At 37.9% G+C, this 16,987-nt stretch overlaps 1 protein-coding gene across 1 annotated transcript; it reads right to left on the bottom strand.

Annotated features, from left to right (window-relative positions):
• Positions 1–243: 243 nt before the first annotated feature.
• Positions 244–1,204, bottom strand: LOC145111820 (putative mitochondrial protein AtMg00820). Its single transcript, XM_079048068.1, has 2 exons — positions 830–1,204; positions 244–297 (listed from the first exon to the last, which is right to left on the bottom strand). Exons 1-2 carry the CDS (start codon positions 1,202–1,204, stop codon positions 244–246), a joined length of 429 nt encoding a protein of 142 aa, XP_078904194.1.
• Positions 1,205–16,987: the final 15,783 nt, after the last annotated feature.

The following is a 16,987-nucleotide window of genomic DNA, read 5'->3' as shown; positions in this document are numbered from 1 at the left end:
ATCATTAAAAAAGTAATCGTTTGAGTTCTTAAGAAATAAAACGTTTCAAAAAAAATGGTGAAAAGCCTTTTGAACTTCTTCTATAAGAATTGATCTCAGAGCCTGAAGGTTCCGAGGTGTTAGGAAATATCCAGAATGAATTTGTGATATGTTCTCGGAACATGAAAAGGTCCGATATGAGTTTGTGAAGTGATCTCGGAGCATGAAGGTTCCGAGATGAACTGTCATAAGATACTTTCAATATTAGAATGAAAACTCTTGTACATGATATAGAGTACGAGATTGCACAGAATCAGACTGAATATTAGAGATAAAAGATAGGAAAATCTTAATGGTCACTTGTTAAACAGATTGTAAGACTCCGAGACAACAAGGATCTGATCTCCGACATAGAAGGAAAGGAAAACTCAATACCGTTTCGGACTTGAATTCCGAGATGATCTTCTTATCATACTTATGAAGTTTGTTACGAGGTGAGGTTAATACTAATTGACTATATTGGTCATGAACTACATATGATGAGGTGATCTGTACAACTTAAAACTAGAGAGGAAGTCGGTAAAATGATCAGCAACCATTGATGAATCCGTGGATCCAAAAATGATATCGTCAACATAAATTTGGACAAGCATGAGATGTTTTCCATTTGACCTTCGGAACATGGTAGGATCGAGAATACCTCTTTGAAAACAATTAAGCTTGAGGAAGTCGGTGAGAGTCTAGTACTATGCGCGAAGAGCTTGCTTGAGGCCATAACAGATTTTCGGAGTGTGTAGCAGTAGTTAGGATATGCGAGATTGACAAAACCGGGAGGCTGTTGGAGATATACTTCAGTATCCAGTTTACCATTAAGAAAAGTGCTTTTGATGTCCATTTGGTTAACCTTGAATCCTTTGTGATCAACATAAGCAAGGAAGATTCTGATAGCTTCAAGACGGGCAACAGGGGCAAAGGTCTCGTCGTAATCAAGACCTTCGATCTGTGTGAATCCTTTAGCCACCAATCTTGCTTTGTTTCGAATGATGACTCCAACATCGTCTAGCTTGTTTCGAAACACCCATCTTGTACCGACAATGGGATGATTCTGAGGAGGAGGAACGAGAGTCCACACTTCATTTCTATCGAATTCTAGCAATTCTTCATGCATGGTTGTAATCCGGTCAACATGTTCTAATGCTTGCTTGATGGATTTGGGTTCAACCATTGACATAAATGCCGAGAAATGACATTCATTTTGAACACTTGTGGCAGAACGAGTTTGTACACTGGTGTTTGGATTTCCCACCTTCTTCCATTGATTTCCACACTCGCACACAACGCATTTACGTCGTCCTCAGGTGGGAAATCCAAGAAATTTGCATCATCGTTGTTGATTGGAGGATCAAATTTAGTAAATTGATCAGTTGCATCTTGGAATCCATCTACATTTGATTCAAGGGAAGGTTGACCATTCTCCCCCTCAACCTGAGAAAGTTGAAATGGTTCGGAATCAAATGGAGGAAAACTGGGTGTCGGACCTAAAACATTTTGTGAAACAGGAGATTTGGTTGATGAGGTTAGTCTTGTTCGAGATTCCAAATCAAGAGCAGTTTCTGAAGGTCCGAACAGAGTTTCAAAGTCAACTTCATAAATTATTTACTTGTTCGGACATCCTGGCGCTGGAGCATCAGACTCCATAATGTGAGTTGTGACATGGGTTGGACCAGAATTCCGAATGAAGTTGTCATCATAGGTGACATCAAAGCTTTCTTCTAAAACTCGAGTTCGCCGATTAAGAACTCGATAAGCCTTTGATTTTGCAGAGTACCCAATAATGATTGCTTCATCAGCTTTGGGTTGGAACTTTGTAAGTTGATCGTGGTTGTTTTTGATGAAGCATCTGCATCCAAAAATGTGAAGAAAAGCGATACTTGGCTTTCGACCGTTCATGGCTTCGTATGGTGTCATATTGAGGGGTCGATTGATAATACTCCTATTCTGAGTGAAGCATGCAGTTGAGACGGCTTCAGCCCAAATATAGAGTGGAAGATTTTCAAAGTTAAGCATGGATCGAGCAGCTTCAAAAAGTGTTCTGTTGCGTCTTTCAACAATTTTCAACAAGATGTGTGGTCAATACCTTTCTCGGTGAGGAAGTTCTCAATAGTGGCATTGGTAAACTCAGAACCATTATCACTTCAGATTCATCTCACAGGAAGTTTGACGAGGACTTCAATTCCTTTGATAAAGTTGATGAGTTCTGAGGCTGTTTCTGACTTGAGCCGAAGGAAAAAGACCCAGGTGAACCTTGTAAACTCATCCACAATCACAAGAATGTAATTTTTTTTGATGTAGACTCTCTACTATTGAGGTTCACACAGATCAATGTGCATAAGTTCTAACGGCTCCGAGATGGATTTTTCAATGATGAAAGGATGACCCTTCTTCCATTGATTTCCACACTCGCACACAACGCATAAATGATTATTTTCAAACTTGAGGAGTGACAGAACTCTTACCATTTCACCGGAAACAAGATCATTCATATATCTGAAGTTTAGATGAGCAAGCCTTCTATGCCATAACCAACTGACGACAGTAACGGATTTTAAGAGTAAACATAGTTGAGGCTTGCCAATGATCATGTCGATGTCAAGAGGATACATGTTCTTGTTGTCATTGGACTTGATTAAACATTCTTTTCAGTCTTCTGTCATGACATAGCTGTGTTTCTTACAGAATTCAACTCCTCGATTCACATCAGTGAGCAGAGCCACGCTCTGATATGAGAGTTGGAGTTGTTTCCATACGTCATGTAGCCAGCATTCGGTGAAAGTTTGAGATCTCGCAGAAATTCCTTCTTCCCCGTCATGTGCATGGAGCAAGCACTATCAATATACCATATTCTCTTTTGCTCCGAAGCACAGAGTGCCAACATAATTAGTGAGTTGTGGAATTTTTAGGCTCCGAGTTAGGTTTTGGGACAAGGGCATGAGTTTTCGAATTTGGTTGTGACTTTTGAGTAACAGATGTCTTAGAGGGTTTATTCCGAGATCCTTTTGGAAACAAATAGAAAGTCATGGTTCTATCATCTATCCAAAAATATACTCAATGACATGTGGTTTTGGAACAAATTTTCTCGTACCAGCAACTTCCAGACCAGTGGGAATCACTGTGTTTCTCGGAGTTGCAGTTTCATTTTTGAGATATTTTACTTTCCATACGAGATTTTGTTTTGAAGATTTTTGAGAAATTGTTTTCTTAAAGACTCGTTTTGTGTTTGATGATACATTTAGTTTTGAATGTTGCTGAGGTTTGAAAATCGTACCATCAGATTTGGCTATAAAAACAGATGAAATAGTCCGAGGAGAGTAACTTATGACAGATTGAGTAACTACAATGGGATTTTTTGAGGTGGGGCTGACAAACTTCTTATGTTCTAAATGACTGAGAGTATTAGATGGCCTTCTGAGAATTTTAACATGTACGAAGGTGTTGTGACTCCTAGTCGATGGGTTGACAATCCGAGTTACACTCTTTTTGGAGTTCTCAAGGAACCTGGAATTTTATCTTGACTTAATTTCCTTTTTGAGAGCATTCTTGGCTTCTGCCTTAGGATCGACAACATCTTTCCTATTTAACACTGGTTTCTTTTTAGAGTTGGAAGAGGACTTAGAAGTTTGACCTACAGATGGTTTGTAAAAACAAGCTTGAATGGCACAAGATTTGTTTTTGAAATCACTTGAGAGTCAGAAACACATGAATGAGACGAATCATCAATTTAACCATCTAAATATGCCTAACAAACTCAAAAGTATCAGGTCTAGTTGTCTCCGGAATGATTTCCTCAAAAACACAGTTGTTAGGAGGATTGTGGTTCGGAACTTAAACAACAATGTTTGGAATGCTAGAGTGGGATTCTGAGGTCCGATTCAGATCCAAGTTTATTAGAGGCGGAAGAGGCGTGGAATCGGGACACTTCACAACTATAGGCTGAAACTCAGAAATCAGTGATGTAAATTGGTCAGAAGTCTCAAGAAGGGGTGACAAAGGTGAGACAGGGGTGTCTGATTGTTTGCGGTTCAGAACGTCTCCCGTATAAGTTAGGTTTTGCAAATCCTTTAAGGGACAAACAATAGGTTTTGAAAAATCGCTTCCGAGACCAGGAGCTTTTGACCAAGGATGACGAAAATATGAGTCATATGTTCATTTGCTTCAAGAATGTCAATGGAATTATGCAAAACATCTATTTTGGGATTGAGACGTTTGTTATCAGAAATTAAAACATTTCTTTCAGAATAAGTGATTTCACATTTGTCTTAGAGAATGATACATTAATCTTTTGACATTACCAGCTCACGTTCTAGAGACTCTATTTTTAATTTCTTATCCTCTTAACGTAGCCTAAGACGACTCAGTTCATAGTCCATCTTCTCACTGGCTTCTATCGCAGACTCATAGGCTTTATATGCTTCTACCTGGTGGATCATTGGTAGCCATGTAGCAATTGTTTGGTTTAACATCTTCATCATCTCCCTCTGATCCAGATGATCAGTAGCCTTCATCACATTCAATCGTCTGTTTAGCCATAAGACACATGTTTCTGCCAGTACTCACATCATCATCATATCCAGAAGACCAATACCCTTCTACATCTCTTGATACAGTGGTAACAAATGCCTTTTCACTTTCTTCTATCTCTTGAGCTCGACGTGCATAGTAAGAAAAGTCCTTAATCTTGGGTTTCTGTGTGACTTCAACTAAGCAGTCTTTGGCAAAATGGTTTGCATGACTACATTTGTGACACACAATCATGGGTTTGTCTGACTTCGGAGTCTGTGAAGATTCCGAGGTGTGATTTGGTGTAGGAATGTTAGGTTTGTAAGCTAGTGGGTTTTATGAAGGTTTGTTGAAAGGACGCTTGTATTTCTTGGAAAGTAAAGCAAACTCCTGCTGGAAGCGGAGTTCGGAGTCCATTTCTTCAGGGTCGCGACCACCATTCAATTGATAGTTGGTGTTGGTAGGAGCGGGTAAAGTTGATGGTGAGGGTTGAACAGGTGGGATATATAGGAAAACAGCTGTGAAGGGGTCCAAGACAGAGAGGTTCGAAATCTAAGGATCATAGGAACTGACAAGAGCTAGAGGGCCTCCTGTGAGTTCTCGTAGGGTTTGTGCAACATTTGATTCATGACCTTGAAGCTCATCGAACAGTTGGTAGAGCTTCAGCTTTTTCAGAGATCTATTGCTCTGAAGAGACGATTTCATATTTCCCCATCCCTTCCCGAGGCTGTTAATGAACTTGAGGTTCTATTCCGATGGAGTTCAGACTATCCCATGAGCTGTCATGTTGTTGACGACGATTCGATATCTATTTGAAGCTGAGGCAACAGATTCACCAGGATTTGTAGTGAAAGTATCAAACTCGTTGACAACTGAGGTTAGACGCTTGTCCTTCATATTTTCTCATACCTCGAACAGGTCTTTAAGTGTGTCCCAAATCTCTTTAGCAGATTTGCAAAACTTGTTGTGCTCAAAGAGAGAAGGTGGAACACCAAACACCATTTCGGAAAAGGCAACCTGATCTACATGTAGCTTTTTGATGTCATCAGCAGTGAGAGGTGTTTGACGCTGTTCATCTTGTCCCATGAGAGTTGCAGCAGCATCTCCAACAGTTATTTGAATTGGAACATGTGGGCCTTCTTTAACGGATCTCCAGATAGCTTGACCTTTTTCTTTACCAAGTAAAAATCTTTCCATTCTGACTTTCAAGTGATCATACTCTTCAACAATTAGTTGTGGGGCACGAGAAGGGCAACACACTCTATTTACTATTTCATTGAATACATTTCTAGAGAATTAGAAACAGCCATTGAAGTTAAGATATCTTGAGCAAAAGTGGTATATAGAAGAACTTTTATCTTGAACACAGAAATGATCGAAATACCACTGTAATCGCGAATCAATTATAATCTGTTCTTATGGATTCAAAAGACAACCACTCAAGCTCTGATACCAATTGTGAGAACAAGGATATGATGCGCAGGGACAGGGTTTGAAAACTCAAACCTTGAGTTAATGCTTAAGATCAATGTCTGCTTTTAATTAGATGTTCCAGTCAAGTCTGGTAATACCAGTCGAGACTGAAGAAATAATTCAACAAAGTACTCAAGTAATAAATGAAGAACTATGAGTATAATCAAAGTAAAGACAATAAATGAGCAAGAAGAATGCTTTGAAAGAGTTTGATATGAAAGAAAAGTGAAAGTGAAGTAAATGTAAGTATGACTATATTTAGAGCAACAATCAGTAATATTCTTGTCATTAAAACACTCCTTATATAGGAAAAGGAGGTACACTGTATAATTTGGTGAAACAAATAAAGGACTGGATAATAAACAGCTTCTGACAGCTGATTATCCAAAGTAACAAAAAGACTCAGTCCTATGAAATGTCAAATCACATAAATGACAACAATAATAAATACATGAACAGACACTTGATCTCAGATCTTTGCTTAATCTCAGAACATTCTCCACTTCAGACACTAACTGCATTTCAAACCATATACTCATCTCGGATTCAAGACTAACTTCGGATCTTCTTAACATGTGATTGGTAGAGGTTCACTTTCAGGTTCCAACAATTACAAAAAGGGATAATGACTTGAAAGGGTAACAAACTTTCCCTAGTTTATATTTAGCCACTGAACTTTTTTTCGTGCTTGATTTACCCATGAATTATTTGAAATGTTCACATTTTACGCTGATGACCGGTTGTAACCGGTCATAAGGGTAAAATGTGAACAAATTCAAATAATTCAGGGATAAATCAATCATTAAAAAAAATTAGTGACTAACAGTGAACAAAGTTAAAAGTTCATGTAACGCCCATGTTTCGAGGTTGAGCATTAATTCGATGATGTAATTAAGTAATAAAGATGAATTACTTGAATATTATGTGAATTATGTGATTTTATGTGATTATATACCTGTTTGTAAAGATATAATAAAAATAAGCGTAAAAAATAAAACGTTAGATAAGACCGATATCTATGAAGAAAGTTGTAGTGGTCGTGACAAGGATTCTGGACATATAAAGAACGCCGAAATCTGAGTTATGACGAAGAAGTTATGACCTGTCGAAGTTTCGCGACAGAACCGGCACGACACTGCATGACGTAAAAAGTAAGTTTATGATAAAGTGCTTTTTAGCCTAAGTGATCTAAACGAAAGTCTTAGCATACGTTAAACCGAGAGCGTGCATAAGAAGAATGTCCAAATCTGACTTCGTATGAGGAAGTTATGATTTTTCAAAGATTTGGCATAATAGTGTGCAGTCCAGAATTCGAATTATAGATCGCGTGATTTTTAGCCGACACAACCTAAACGAGAATCGAAGATATTGTCACACCCCCAAAACAGACGGCGGAAACGTCCGGGGGTGCAGGACTTCATTTGTAGTATCACAACACATGCATTATAGTAATCAAAGTATAAACAACCATTGTATTTAAAAAGTATAAATATTTACATGTGTTTCAACATTGTATTCTGAAACTAAATAGTTGTACAAAAGAAGAAGACAAGACATAAATAGCTCCGTCTTCTCAAAAGCTCGGGGTGTACCTGTCTACTGGTTCCCTGAGAATACAAGTAATTTGAAAAGAGACTATCAACATAAAGTTGAGTGAGTGCATAAGTATTTATGTTTTGAAAGAATGTTTTCTATTTCATGAATATGTAAACTGTTTCCAGAAAATCCTATATTTTCTGCTGTATATGAAAAGTAGTTTTAGTTGCATAAAACTGTTCTAATTTTAAACCAATGTTCTGTATTTGTAATCCTTTTGTAAACTTGTATCTGAGAGTATATCTGGTTTCACCAACTGTTATTGTAAACTGTAATGTATTAATGTAAACTGTATCTTGTAAACTAGTACTTTGAAAAAGTACATAAGATTAGTTAATTATACACTAACGTATTGTTAATATCTTTTAATGAGTTATTATAACCATACTGAGTAGATGGCCTGACCCAACGCTATGAGTGCGCTGAAAACATGTTGATAACAATTTTTCACTCACAGGGGTGCATGTCTGACTGTAGCTACCAGTCCGAGTGCGGGGTTGTCAATCCCAATATAGATCTATACACACATTGTTTCGATCCACGGGTGGAGATTCTGGTTATGATGTTAGGACTTTACTATATTGTTTAAATAAATTAAACAACCTGTATTACTTGACTCATAAAAGCATATAAACGTTACATGTATAATAGTTATGAAAAATCCAATCATTCTGAAATAAATGACTGATAGTATGTTCTTGAATTAGTATTCTTAACATGTATCTAAAAGAATGTATACACTTGACATGTTTTGAATCAAGCCTTTGTTCTTGTAAAACAATGTATTCTAGTATACTTGAATCGTGAATTAATGTTCTGTGAATCATAAATTATACCTATTATAATTTATAAGTACTTTCTGTATTGATACATAGTATGAATGTAACCCCTTGCTCAACTTGTTACAAAGGGTAATTGAAACTAATTGAACAAACTTTTATACTTGTATACATATACAAATATATATATATATATATATATATATATATATATATATATATATATATATATATATATATATATATATATATATATATATATATATATATATATATATATATATATATATATATATATATATATATATATATATATATATATATATATATATATATATATATATATATATATATAAGTAAAATTTAAATGACACTCGGACAAATAACTGATACTTGTAATCCCACATCCAAACAAGGAAAAGGAACCAAAGTGGGTTATCAGTCTTAAATCTTATAAATCTTATTTATATAAATATATGTATACTAGTATGATTTTTGGGGAAAAATATAAGTTTATAAAAACATTTAAAAGAAGTTTGATATTTTGAAATCCATTTTGGTGACTTGATGTCATTTTGAAACAATCATTTAAAAGTATTTGATTTAATGATAACTGAAATCCATTTTGATAAGATATTTGAAAATCACTTGTTTATAACACAAAATCTTTGTGTTAGACTTGTATTCCCCTCCTTAAAACAGTAAAAACTATGAAAATACGGGGGTATGAACTCACCTGTTGTAAGTTATTCAAATGTAAGATTGGTGTAGGATGCTAAGTGTCAAGTGTAGTCTTGAACACAACGAATCCTATTAAGCATATAATGATACATATATGGATAAAATTAGTGTTTTAACAACTAATTATGATAGAAAACCACTTTAGGGACTAGGAAACACTTGAATTTAAGTGTTACAGTCACATGTGATTGCTCTAAAGGGGTTTACGGTCACACAAGGTGTTCACGGCCATGGAGTTTACGGCCAATGATGTTCACGACCTAAGAAGATCTTGAGTTTACGACCAAGGGCGATGCTCATGGCCGTAAACTCTTATGTTCTTGGGAAATGGTTGTTTTCAAGGGTGTATGTTATGAGCTTCTATAGAATAACTAGTATATGGATGAGTACTTACATTTTGAAGCTTGAATTGGGTATTCCCGGCCTAAAGAACTAGTGTGTGTTCTTGGTGTTCTTGATGATCTAAGCAAAAGAGATGATTTCATGGATGAAATCATAGGGTTTCACTAGATTAAGCAAGGTATCAACTAATAAAATAGGATAAGCACTTGCTTATTTGAAGATCAAGGTGTAAGTATTGATGATAGTTGAGAGAAAATCAAGTTTCTTGGGTTGTAAATGTGAGAAATGGTGAAAAAATGAAGGAAATCTATATATATGTGCGAGGGTTCATGGTCCGAGGGTTTACGGTCGTGAACCTCGTTTACGGTCCGAAGTCGGTTTGACGTTTACGGCCGAAGCCTCGTTTACGACTGCGAGGGGTTTACGGTCCGAAGAGTGTACGACCGTAAACTCTTTGAGGCCCGAAGTGTTTGCGGTCCGAGGCGAATTCAATTATAGATATTTTTAGGATTTTAGATATTTTAAGCCTTTTCCTTCCAAATTCAATTATAGATATTTTAAGGATTTTAGCAAATAAAGGTTATTCTCATAACCTAAATCAAAACACAAACAATAAAAATGACTTTATTTGACCTTTGTTTCACTTTGGTTGACTATAGTTGACTTTACATATAAAAAATAACGGGATGTTACATTATCCCCCCGTTAGAGAGAATTTCGTCCCGAAATTAGAGTTTAAGCAATTAAGCAATTACAAACAACTAAGCAAAAATATGAGGATATTTCAATTTCATTTGATCCTCGCGCTCCCAAGTGAATTCAGGTCCCCGCTTGGCATTCCAGCGAACCTTCACTATAGGAATACAGATTTGCTTTGTTTGTTTAACCTCTCGGTCCATGATTTCTACTGCTTCTTCCATGAAGTTGAGGCTCTCGTCAATCTCGATTTCGTCGAGTGGGATAACAAGAGTCTCGTCGGACAGACACTTTTTCAAGTTTGAGACGTGGAAAACAGGATGTATGTTACTTAGTTCAAGTGGTAGTCGGATTTTGTAAGCTACGGGACCGATTCTAGCAAGAATCTCAAATAGTCCTATATACCTTGGATTCAACTTGTCACGCTTTCCAAAGCGTATCATGCCCTTCCAGGGGGAGACCTTCAGCATGACACGATCACCAACCTGGAACTCCAAAGGTTTTATTCTTTTGTCAGCGTAGCTTTTCTGTCTATCTCTGGAAGCTTTAAGCCGCTCCCGGATTTGTATGATTTTCTCTTTGGTTTCGCGAATGACTTCCGGACCAGTGAGAGCACCGTTAGGAACTTGACTTCTAGCTAGCTGCGTATCACCCACTTCAGCCCAGCACAGAGGTGATCTGCACTTGCGGCCATAGAGAGCTTCGAAAGGAGCAACCTTTATGATAGTGTGATAACTATTGTTGTAAGAGACTTCGATAAGGGGTAAATGAGTATCCCATGCCTTACCAAAGTCTATCACGCAAGCTCGCAACATATCTTCTAAAGTTTGAATCGTCCTCTCACTTTTGTCCGTTAGTTTGAGGATGGTAGGCTGTACTCATGTCCAGCCTAGTTCCCAAAATTTTTTGTAAATACTGCCAGAAACGAGAAGTGATTCTACTATCTCGGTCAGAAATAATAGATATTGGCACACCATGCAGTCTAACGAGATCTTTGAGGTAGGTTCTTGATAGCTTCTCCATCTTGTCCGTGTTTTTGATTGGTAAGAAGTGTGCGGATTTGGTTAATCTATCGACGATTACCCAAATAGTATCATAACCACCCGATGTGTTGGGTAACTTGGTTATGAAATCCATTGTAATCCGCTCCCACTTCCATTCAGGGATTTCAGGTTGTTGCAATAAACCTGAAGGTTTCTGATATTCTACTTTGACTTTCGCACAAGTAAGGCACTTGCCCACAAAGGTAGCAATTTCGGCCTTCATGTTAGGCCACCAGTGTAGTTTCTTGAGGTCCAGGTACATCTTGTCTGAACCTGGATGAATGGAGTATCGGGTTTTGGTGTGCTTCATTCATGACTACGTCTCTATAATCACCGAACTTTGGATTGTTATGAAACAATAAACTCCATCATCCATGATTTTGAAGTTTTTATCCATTCCTCTCAAGGCTTCACCTGCCACGTTTTCAGGTTTTAAGGCCTCAAGTTGAGCCTTAATGATCTGTGTGGACATATGTGAATGGATTTTCATGGTCAACGACTTTACTCGACGTCCCGATTATTCTTTTCTACTAAGGGCGTCAGCTACTACGTTAGCTTTACCAGGGTGATAAAGAATCTCATAATCGTAGTCGTTCAGTAGCTCCACCCATCGTCGTTGTCTCATGTTCAGTTCTTTCTGATTGAAGATATGCTGGAGACTTTTATGGTCCGTGAATACTGTGCATTTCGTGCCATATAAGTAATGTCTCCAGATATTCAGAGCAAATAATACTGCTCCTAGTTCAAGGTCATTTGTTGTATAATTGACTTCATGTGTCTTTAGCTGTCTTGAGGAATAGGATATAACATTTCCTCTCTACATAAGAACACATCCAAGCCCTTGATTAGAAGCATCACAATACACTACGAAATCCTCTGTCCCTTCAGGGAGAGATAGGATCGGTGCACTACACAAAGCTCGCTTCAACGTTTGGAACGCTGTTTCTTGTTTTTCTCCCCAGCTAAAAGTTACACCCTTTTGCTTCAGGGTGGTAAGAGGTTTAACTATTCTAGAGAAATTCTGGATGAATCTGCGATAATAGCCAGCAAGACCTAAGAATTGACGGATTTCTGTAGGTGTTTTGAGTGCTGACCAGTTTTCAATTGCCTTAATTTTGGAAGGGTCGACGTGTATTCCTTCAGAATTGACCACGTGACCTAGGAATTCAACCTTCCTGATCCAAAATTCACAATTTGAAAACTTCGCATAGAGTTTCTCTGTCCTAAGAGTTTGCAAAACTTGACGAAGATGTTGACCATGTTCCTCTTCACTTCTTGAGTAGATAAGGATGTCGTCAATGAAGACTACGACGAATTTGTCCAGGAATGGACGACACACTCTGTTCATTAGATCCATGAACACAGCAGGTGCATTCGTCAATCCAAATGACATCACTACGAACTCATAATGACCATAACGAGTTCTGAACGCGGTTTTGGGAATGTCATTCTCCAAAATCCGTAACTGGTGATATTCGGATCTTGAGTCTATTTTGGAGAAGTAGCTCGCACCTTGAAGTTGGTCGAACAGATCGTCAATGCGAGGCAGAGGGTATCGATTCTTAATGGTAAGTGTATTTAGCTCGCGGTAGTCTATGCACATACGTAATGATCCATCCTTCTTCTTCACGAACAAAACCGGTGCTCCCAGGGTGAGAAGCTTGGTCTTATGAAACCTTTGCTAAGGAGTTCGTTAAGCTGACGGGATAATTCCTGCATATTAGAAGGTGCAAGACGATAGGGATAGTTGGCTACTGGGGTAGCCCCTGTAATTAAGTCGATTCTGAACTCGACTTGTCGTTCAGGAGGCACTCCCGGAAGATCATCGGGAAAAATGTCGGGAAAGTGGCAGACTTCTGGAATGCTCGATATATCTTTCACTTCTTGCTTTTTGTCTACTACGTGAGCTAAGAAAGCACAATACTCTTTGCAAAGGTACTTCTGTGCCTTGATGTAAGAAATGATCTGGAGGTTCGTTCCGAGTTTGTTGCCGTAAATAACAAGAGTTTCGTTAGTTGGAAAGTTCAGACGAATGGGTCTTTCATAGCATAGGATGTCAACATGGTTAGGACACAACCAATCCATACCTATTATGACGTCGAAACATTTGATAGAGACCGACATAAGGTCTATTGGGAACGAAAAGTTATTCAAGGTAAGAGTACATCCTATGTATATATCGTTGGTGGATTTGGATTTCCCGTTAGCCATTTCGACTGTGAATGTTTCTTTTAATGGTTGGGAGTTTTGATTTAGCGAGTGTTTGAAATTATGGCTTACAAAGCTCTTCTCAGCACCACAATTAAATAGAATGCATGCATAAGTGTTGTTGAGAAGGAACGTACCCGTGACTACAGCTGGGTTTGCCACTGCTTCTTTGTGACCCAAGGCTAAAATTCTCCCAACTCCACCAGCATTTCCAGTTTTAGGACAATCTTTTTTGAAATGTCCCACTTCACCACAATTGTAGCACGCTTGTCCTACTCTAGCAGTAGGTACTTGGTTAAGTGGGTGGGGTGGTGCTCTACAGAATCGGGCAGTATGCCCTTTTTAGTTGCAGTTACGACACTGCATTTCCCTGCAATTTCCATTATGGTGAAAATTTCATTTGTTGCACTTGGGGATATTACCAACATAAGGCTTAGCTGGTATTGGATTAACAGGAACAGCAGCAGGTACATTAGCATTATTAACTGTAACTAGCTGTTGTTTCTTTGAGGAATCCTGTGAAAACTTACCCTTCCTCTTGTTCCGACCCTTCTTGTTGTTGTTGTTGTTGTTTCCCTTTTGTTGTTCTGGCACAACAACCACTGAGTTTTGACGGACTGCATGGTCGATAAGAGATTGTTCCAGCTCTTTGGCACTGTCAAAAGTAACAGGCCTCGAAGCTAAAACACTTGACTGAATTTGGGGCGACAGTCCCCAAATATATCTCTCAATCTTCTTGCTCTCCAGAGCAACCATATCCGGGCAAAGAATTGCCAGATCACAGAATCTACTAGTATAGGTTGATATATCAGAACCAACCATTGTGAGACCCCAGAGCTCCTGTTCGAGTTTCTGAACTTCTCCTCGCGGACAATATTCCCGCATAAGCATGGCTTTGAAGTTCTCCCAGCTTACCGAATTAGCCACTACCAAAGTAAGTGACTTAACATGGCCATTCCACCACGTTAAAGCTCTATCTGAAAAGGTGCAAGCAGCGAATTTGACATTGCTGCTTTCAGGACAGGAGCAGATTTCGAAAATTGGTTCTGTCTTTTCTATCCACTGCCTTAATGCCATAACTCCTCCGGTTCCATTAAATTTCCTAGGTTTGGCATTGGAAAAATCTTTATAAGTGCACTCTCGTGAGTGCTCATGACTCTCGCCATGGTTAGAAGGATTTGCACCAGCTCCCGACCCACTAGCACTAGGAGTATTAATATGAGACATGGCAGCCGCTACAGCCGCCGTGACCGCCGCTTGGAACATAGCGGGGTCGAACTGAGGAAGTGGTGGCGGAGGTGGCACCGGTGCTTCATTAACAATGTTACGTCTTGGATTTCTACGAGGAGGCATCTTTTTCTATAAAAGCCAAAAGATACAAAGATGGTAAGATACCAAGAGTGAATATAAGTTTTGATATCTCTGAACTAAAACCAATAGTTCAACATGAATCTTGTAATGAATTGGAAATAGCAGTCTACGACAAGTACAACTTGTAACAGAATGATATGAAATTGAATGGTTATTTTTCAAAGAGTAAGCAAATGCATGTCGAGTAAATCGGTATATTGAATACATAAAGTATGGAAAATTTGACCGTAAACAGGTCTACAATACACCAAATTCTGGGAAAACATCGACATCATACAGACCTACCGAAATATAATTTCCATGGTCTTACTGAAAAACATGAAAAATAACGCTAGAACCTATCCGTAGACTTAAATATAACCAAAAGGGTGAACAGGAAACGAGTAGAGTATCTTCTACTGGCGACGGGTATCTCTTGAATGAAACCTCAACTCAGCCAGTTGACGCTCCACAGCAAGCAAATGTCTTTCATATACTGTCAGACGTGCTCGGAGCTCTATGACTTCAGCTCGAGTTTCAACTAATTCTTGCAGTAAATACTCATTGTCCCTCGTAGCTCTCTCACGAGTATATTCAAGACGATTAATGCGAATTGTATTAACTCTCACATTGGCATCAACTTCCCTGATTTGGTTGATGGTTGTTCTGCCCTGAATTTCATTTCGAGCAACCGTGCGGACTATAATCGGAAGGACTCTGTCTACTGAGCCTCCTTCGTTCAGGTTGTAGAAGTTTTTGTTTCCGTTGTATGGCATGGGTTGACCCTGCTCTTGACTCCATGTTTCCAAGCTTTCTACCCACGGAGGTGTCGGACCTTGGAAAGCCGGACGAGGGTTAGGATTTTGGGCTACCGATTCGGAATCATTCTCTTCAGGAAAATTTTCTGCAAAATCATCATCTAAGGGAATTTCATGATTTTCTTCTGGCTCTGCATCTTGTTCTTGACCGGGGAAGTAAGGGTCTCCGGGTAAGTGAAATCCAACCATTATTATCTAAGCAAGAATAGGGATAAGAGATATAGAATATAGTTAGTAACGATTGATTAATGATATAAGTTTCTATGAGAGGGATTTACAGTTAACAAATAATGTATTCTGTATAACTTGTTCTAGGTCTTACTATAACTATAAAGTGTATACTAATTATATATAACTTGGGTATAATCGACTTTCGATTAAATGACTCGGTTCTAAATCCACAACCAAACAAGGAACAGGAAATGAAGCTAGATCACATATTCTAAGTCTATATAACTTTAATTATATATAATTGTAATATACCCTTAATATTTATAGTTCTACCCTTAATTGATCTATTATTTTCACATGTTTGTTATTAGTATGTAGTGCCTAAAACACTCCTATAGTATTTTAATCTTTATGTTCTGTTCTAGAATTCTTCTGTATATCTATAGTTGGTAAGTTTTAGACATGTCGCAACACCACTATCACGCCCAAATACATGTTGGTCATATATCAAATTAATATAGTTGATCAGGCTATATTAATCCCAGATGTGATTACATAACTGCCCAGGTTTGACCGTAATATCCAACATCCAAATACTTTTAAGTTCTTATGATTGTGATATTGTACTTGTAGGTATGAGTGTTAGTATACTTCTTGTAAAAATACTTAAATTTTTAAAAAGTATATTTGTAGTCAGAGCTCTCAGCCCCAAATGTATTTATAGCTTGTATATCTTTTATGGATTAATATACTGAGTTCACTATAAACAATGCTCCGATACCAATCTGTCACACCCCTAAACCAGACGGCGGAAATGTCCGGGGGTGGAGGACTTCATTTGTAGTATCACAACACATGAATTATAGTAATCAGAGTACAAACAACCATTGTATTTAAAAAGTATAAATATTTACATGTGTTTCAACATTGTATTATGAAACTAAATAGTTGTACAAAAGAAGAAGACAAGACATAAATAGCTCCATCTTCTCAAAAGCTCGGGGTGTACCTGTCTACTGGTTCCCTGAGAATACAAGTAATTTGAAAAGAGAGTATCAACATAATGTTGAGTGAGTGCATAAGTATTTATGTTTTGAAAGAATGTTTTCTATTTCATGAATATGTAAACTGTTTCCAGAAAATCCTATATTTTCTGTTCTATATGAAAAGTAGTTTTAGTTGCATAAAACTGTTCTAATTGTAAACCAATGTTATGTATTTGTAATCCTTTTGT

The sequence above is a fragment of the Lactuca virosa genome, chromosome 5 (assembly GCF_052849685.1).
Source record: "Lactuca virosa cultivar CGN04683 chromosome 5, Lactuca_virosa_CGN04683_v6, whole genome shotgun sequence".
Lineage (NCBI taxonomy): Eukaryota > Viridiplantae > Streptophyta > Magnoliopsida > Asterales > Asteraceae > Lactuca > Lactuca virosa.
Note: the sequence above shows the minus strand (reverse complement) of the source record. Positions and strands in the feature narration are given on the sequence as shown.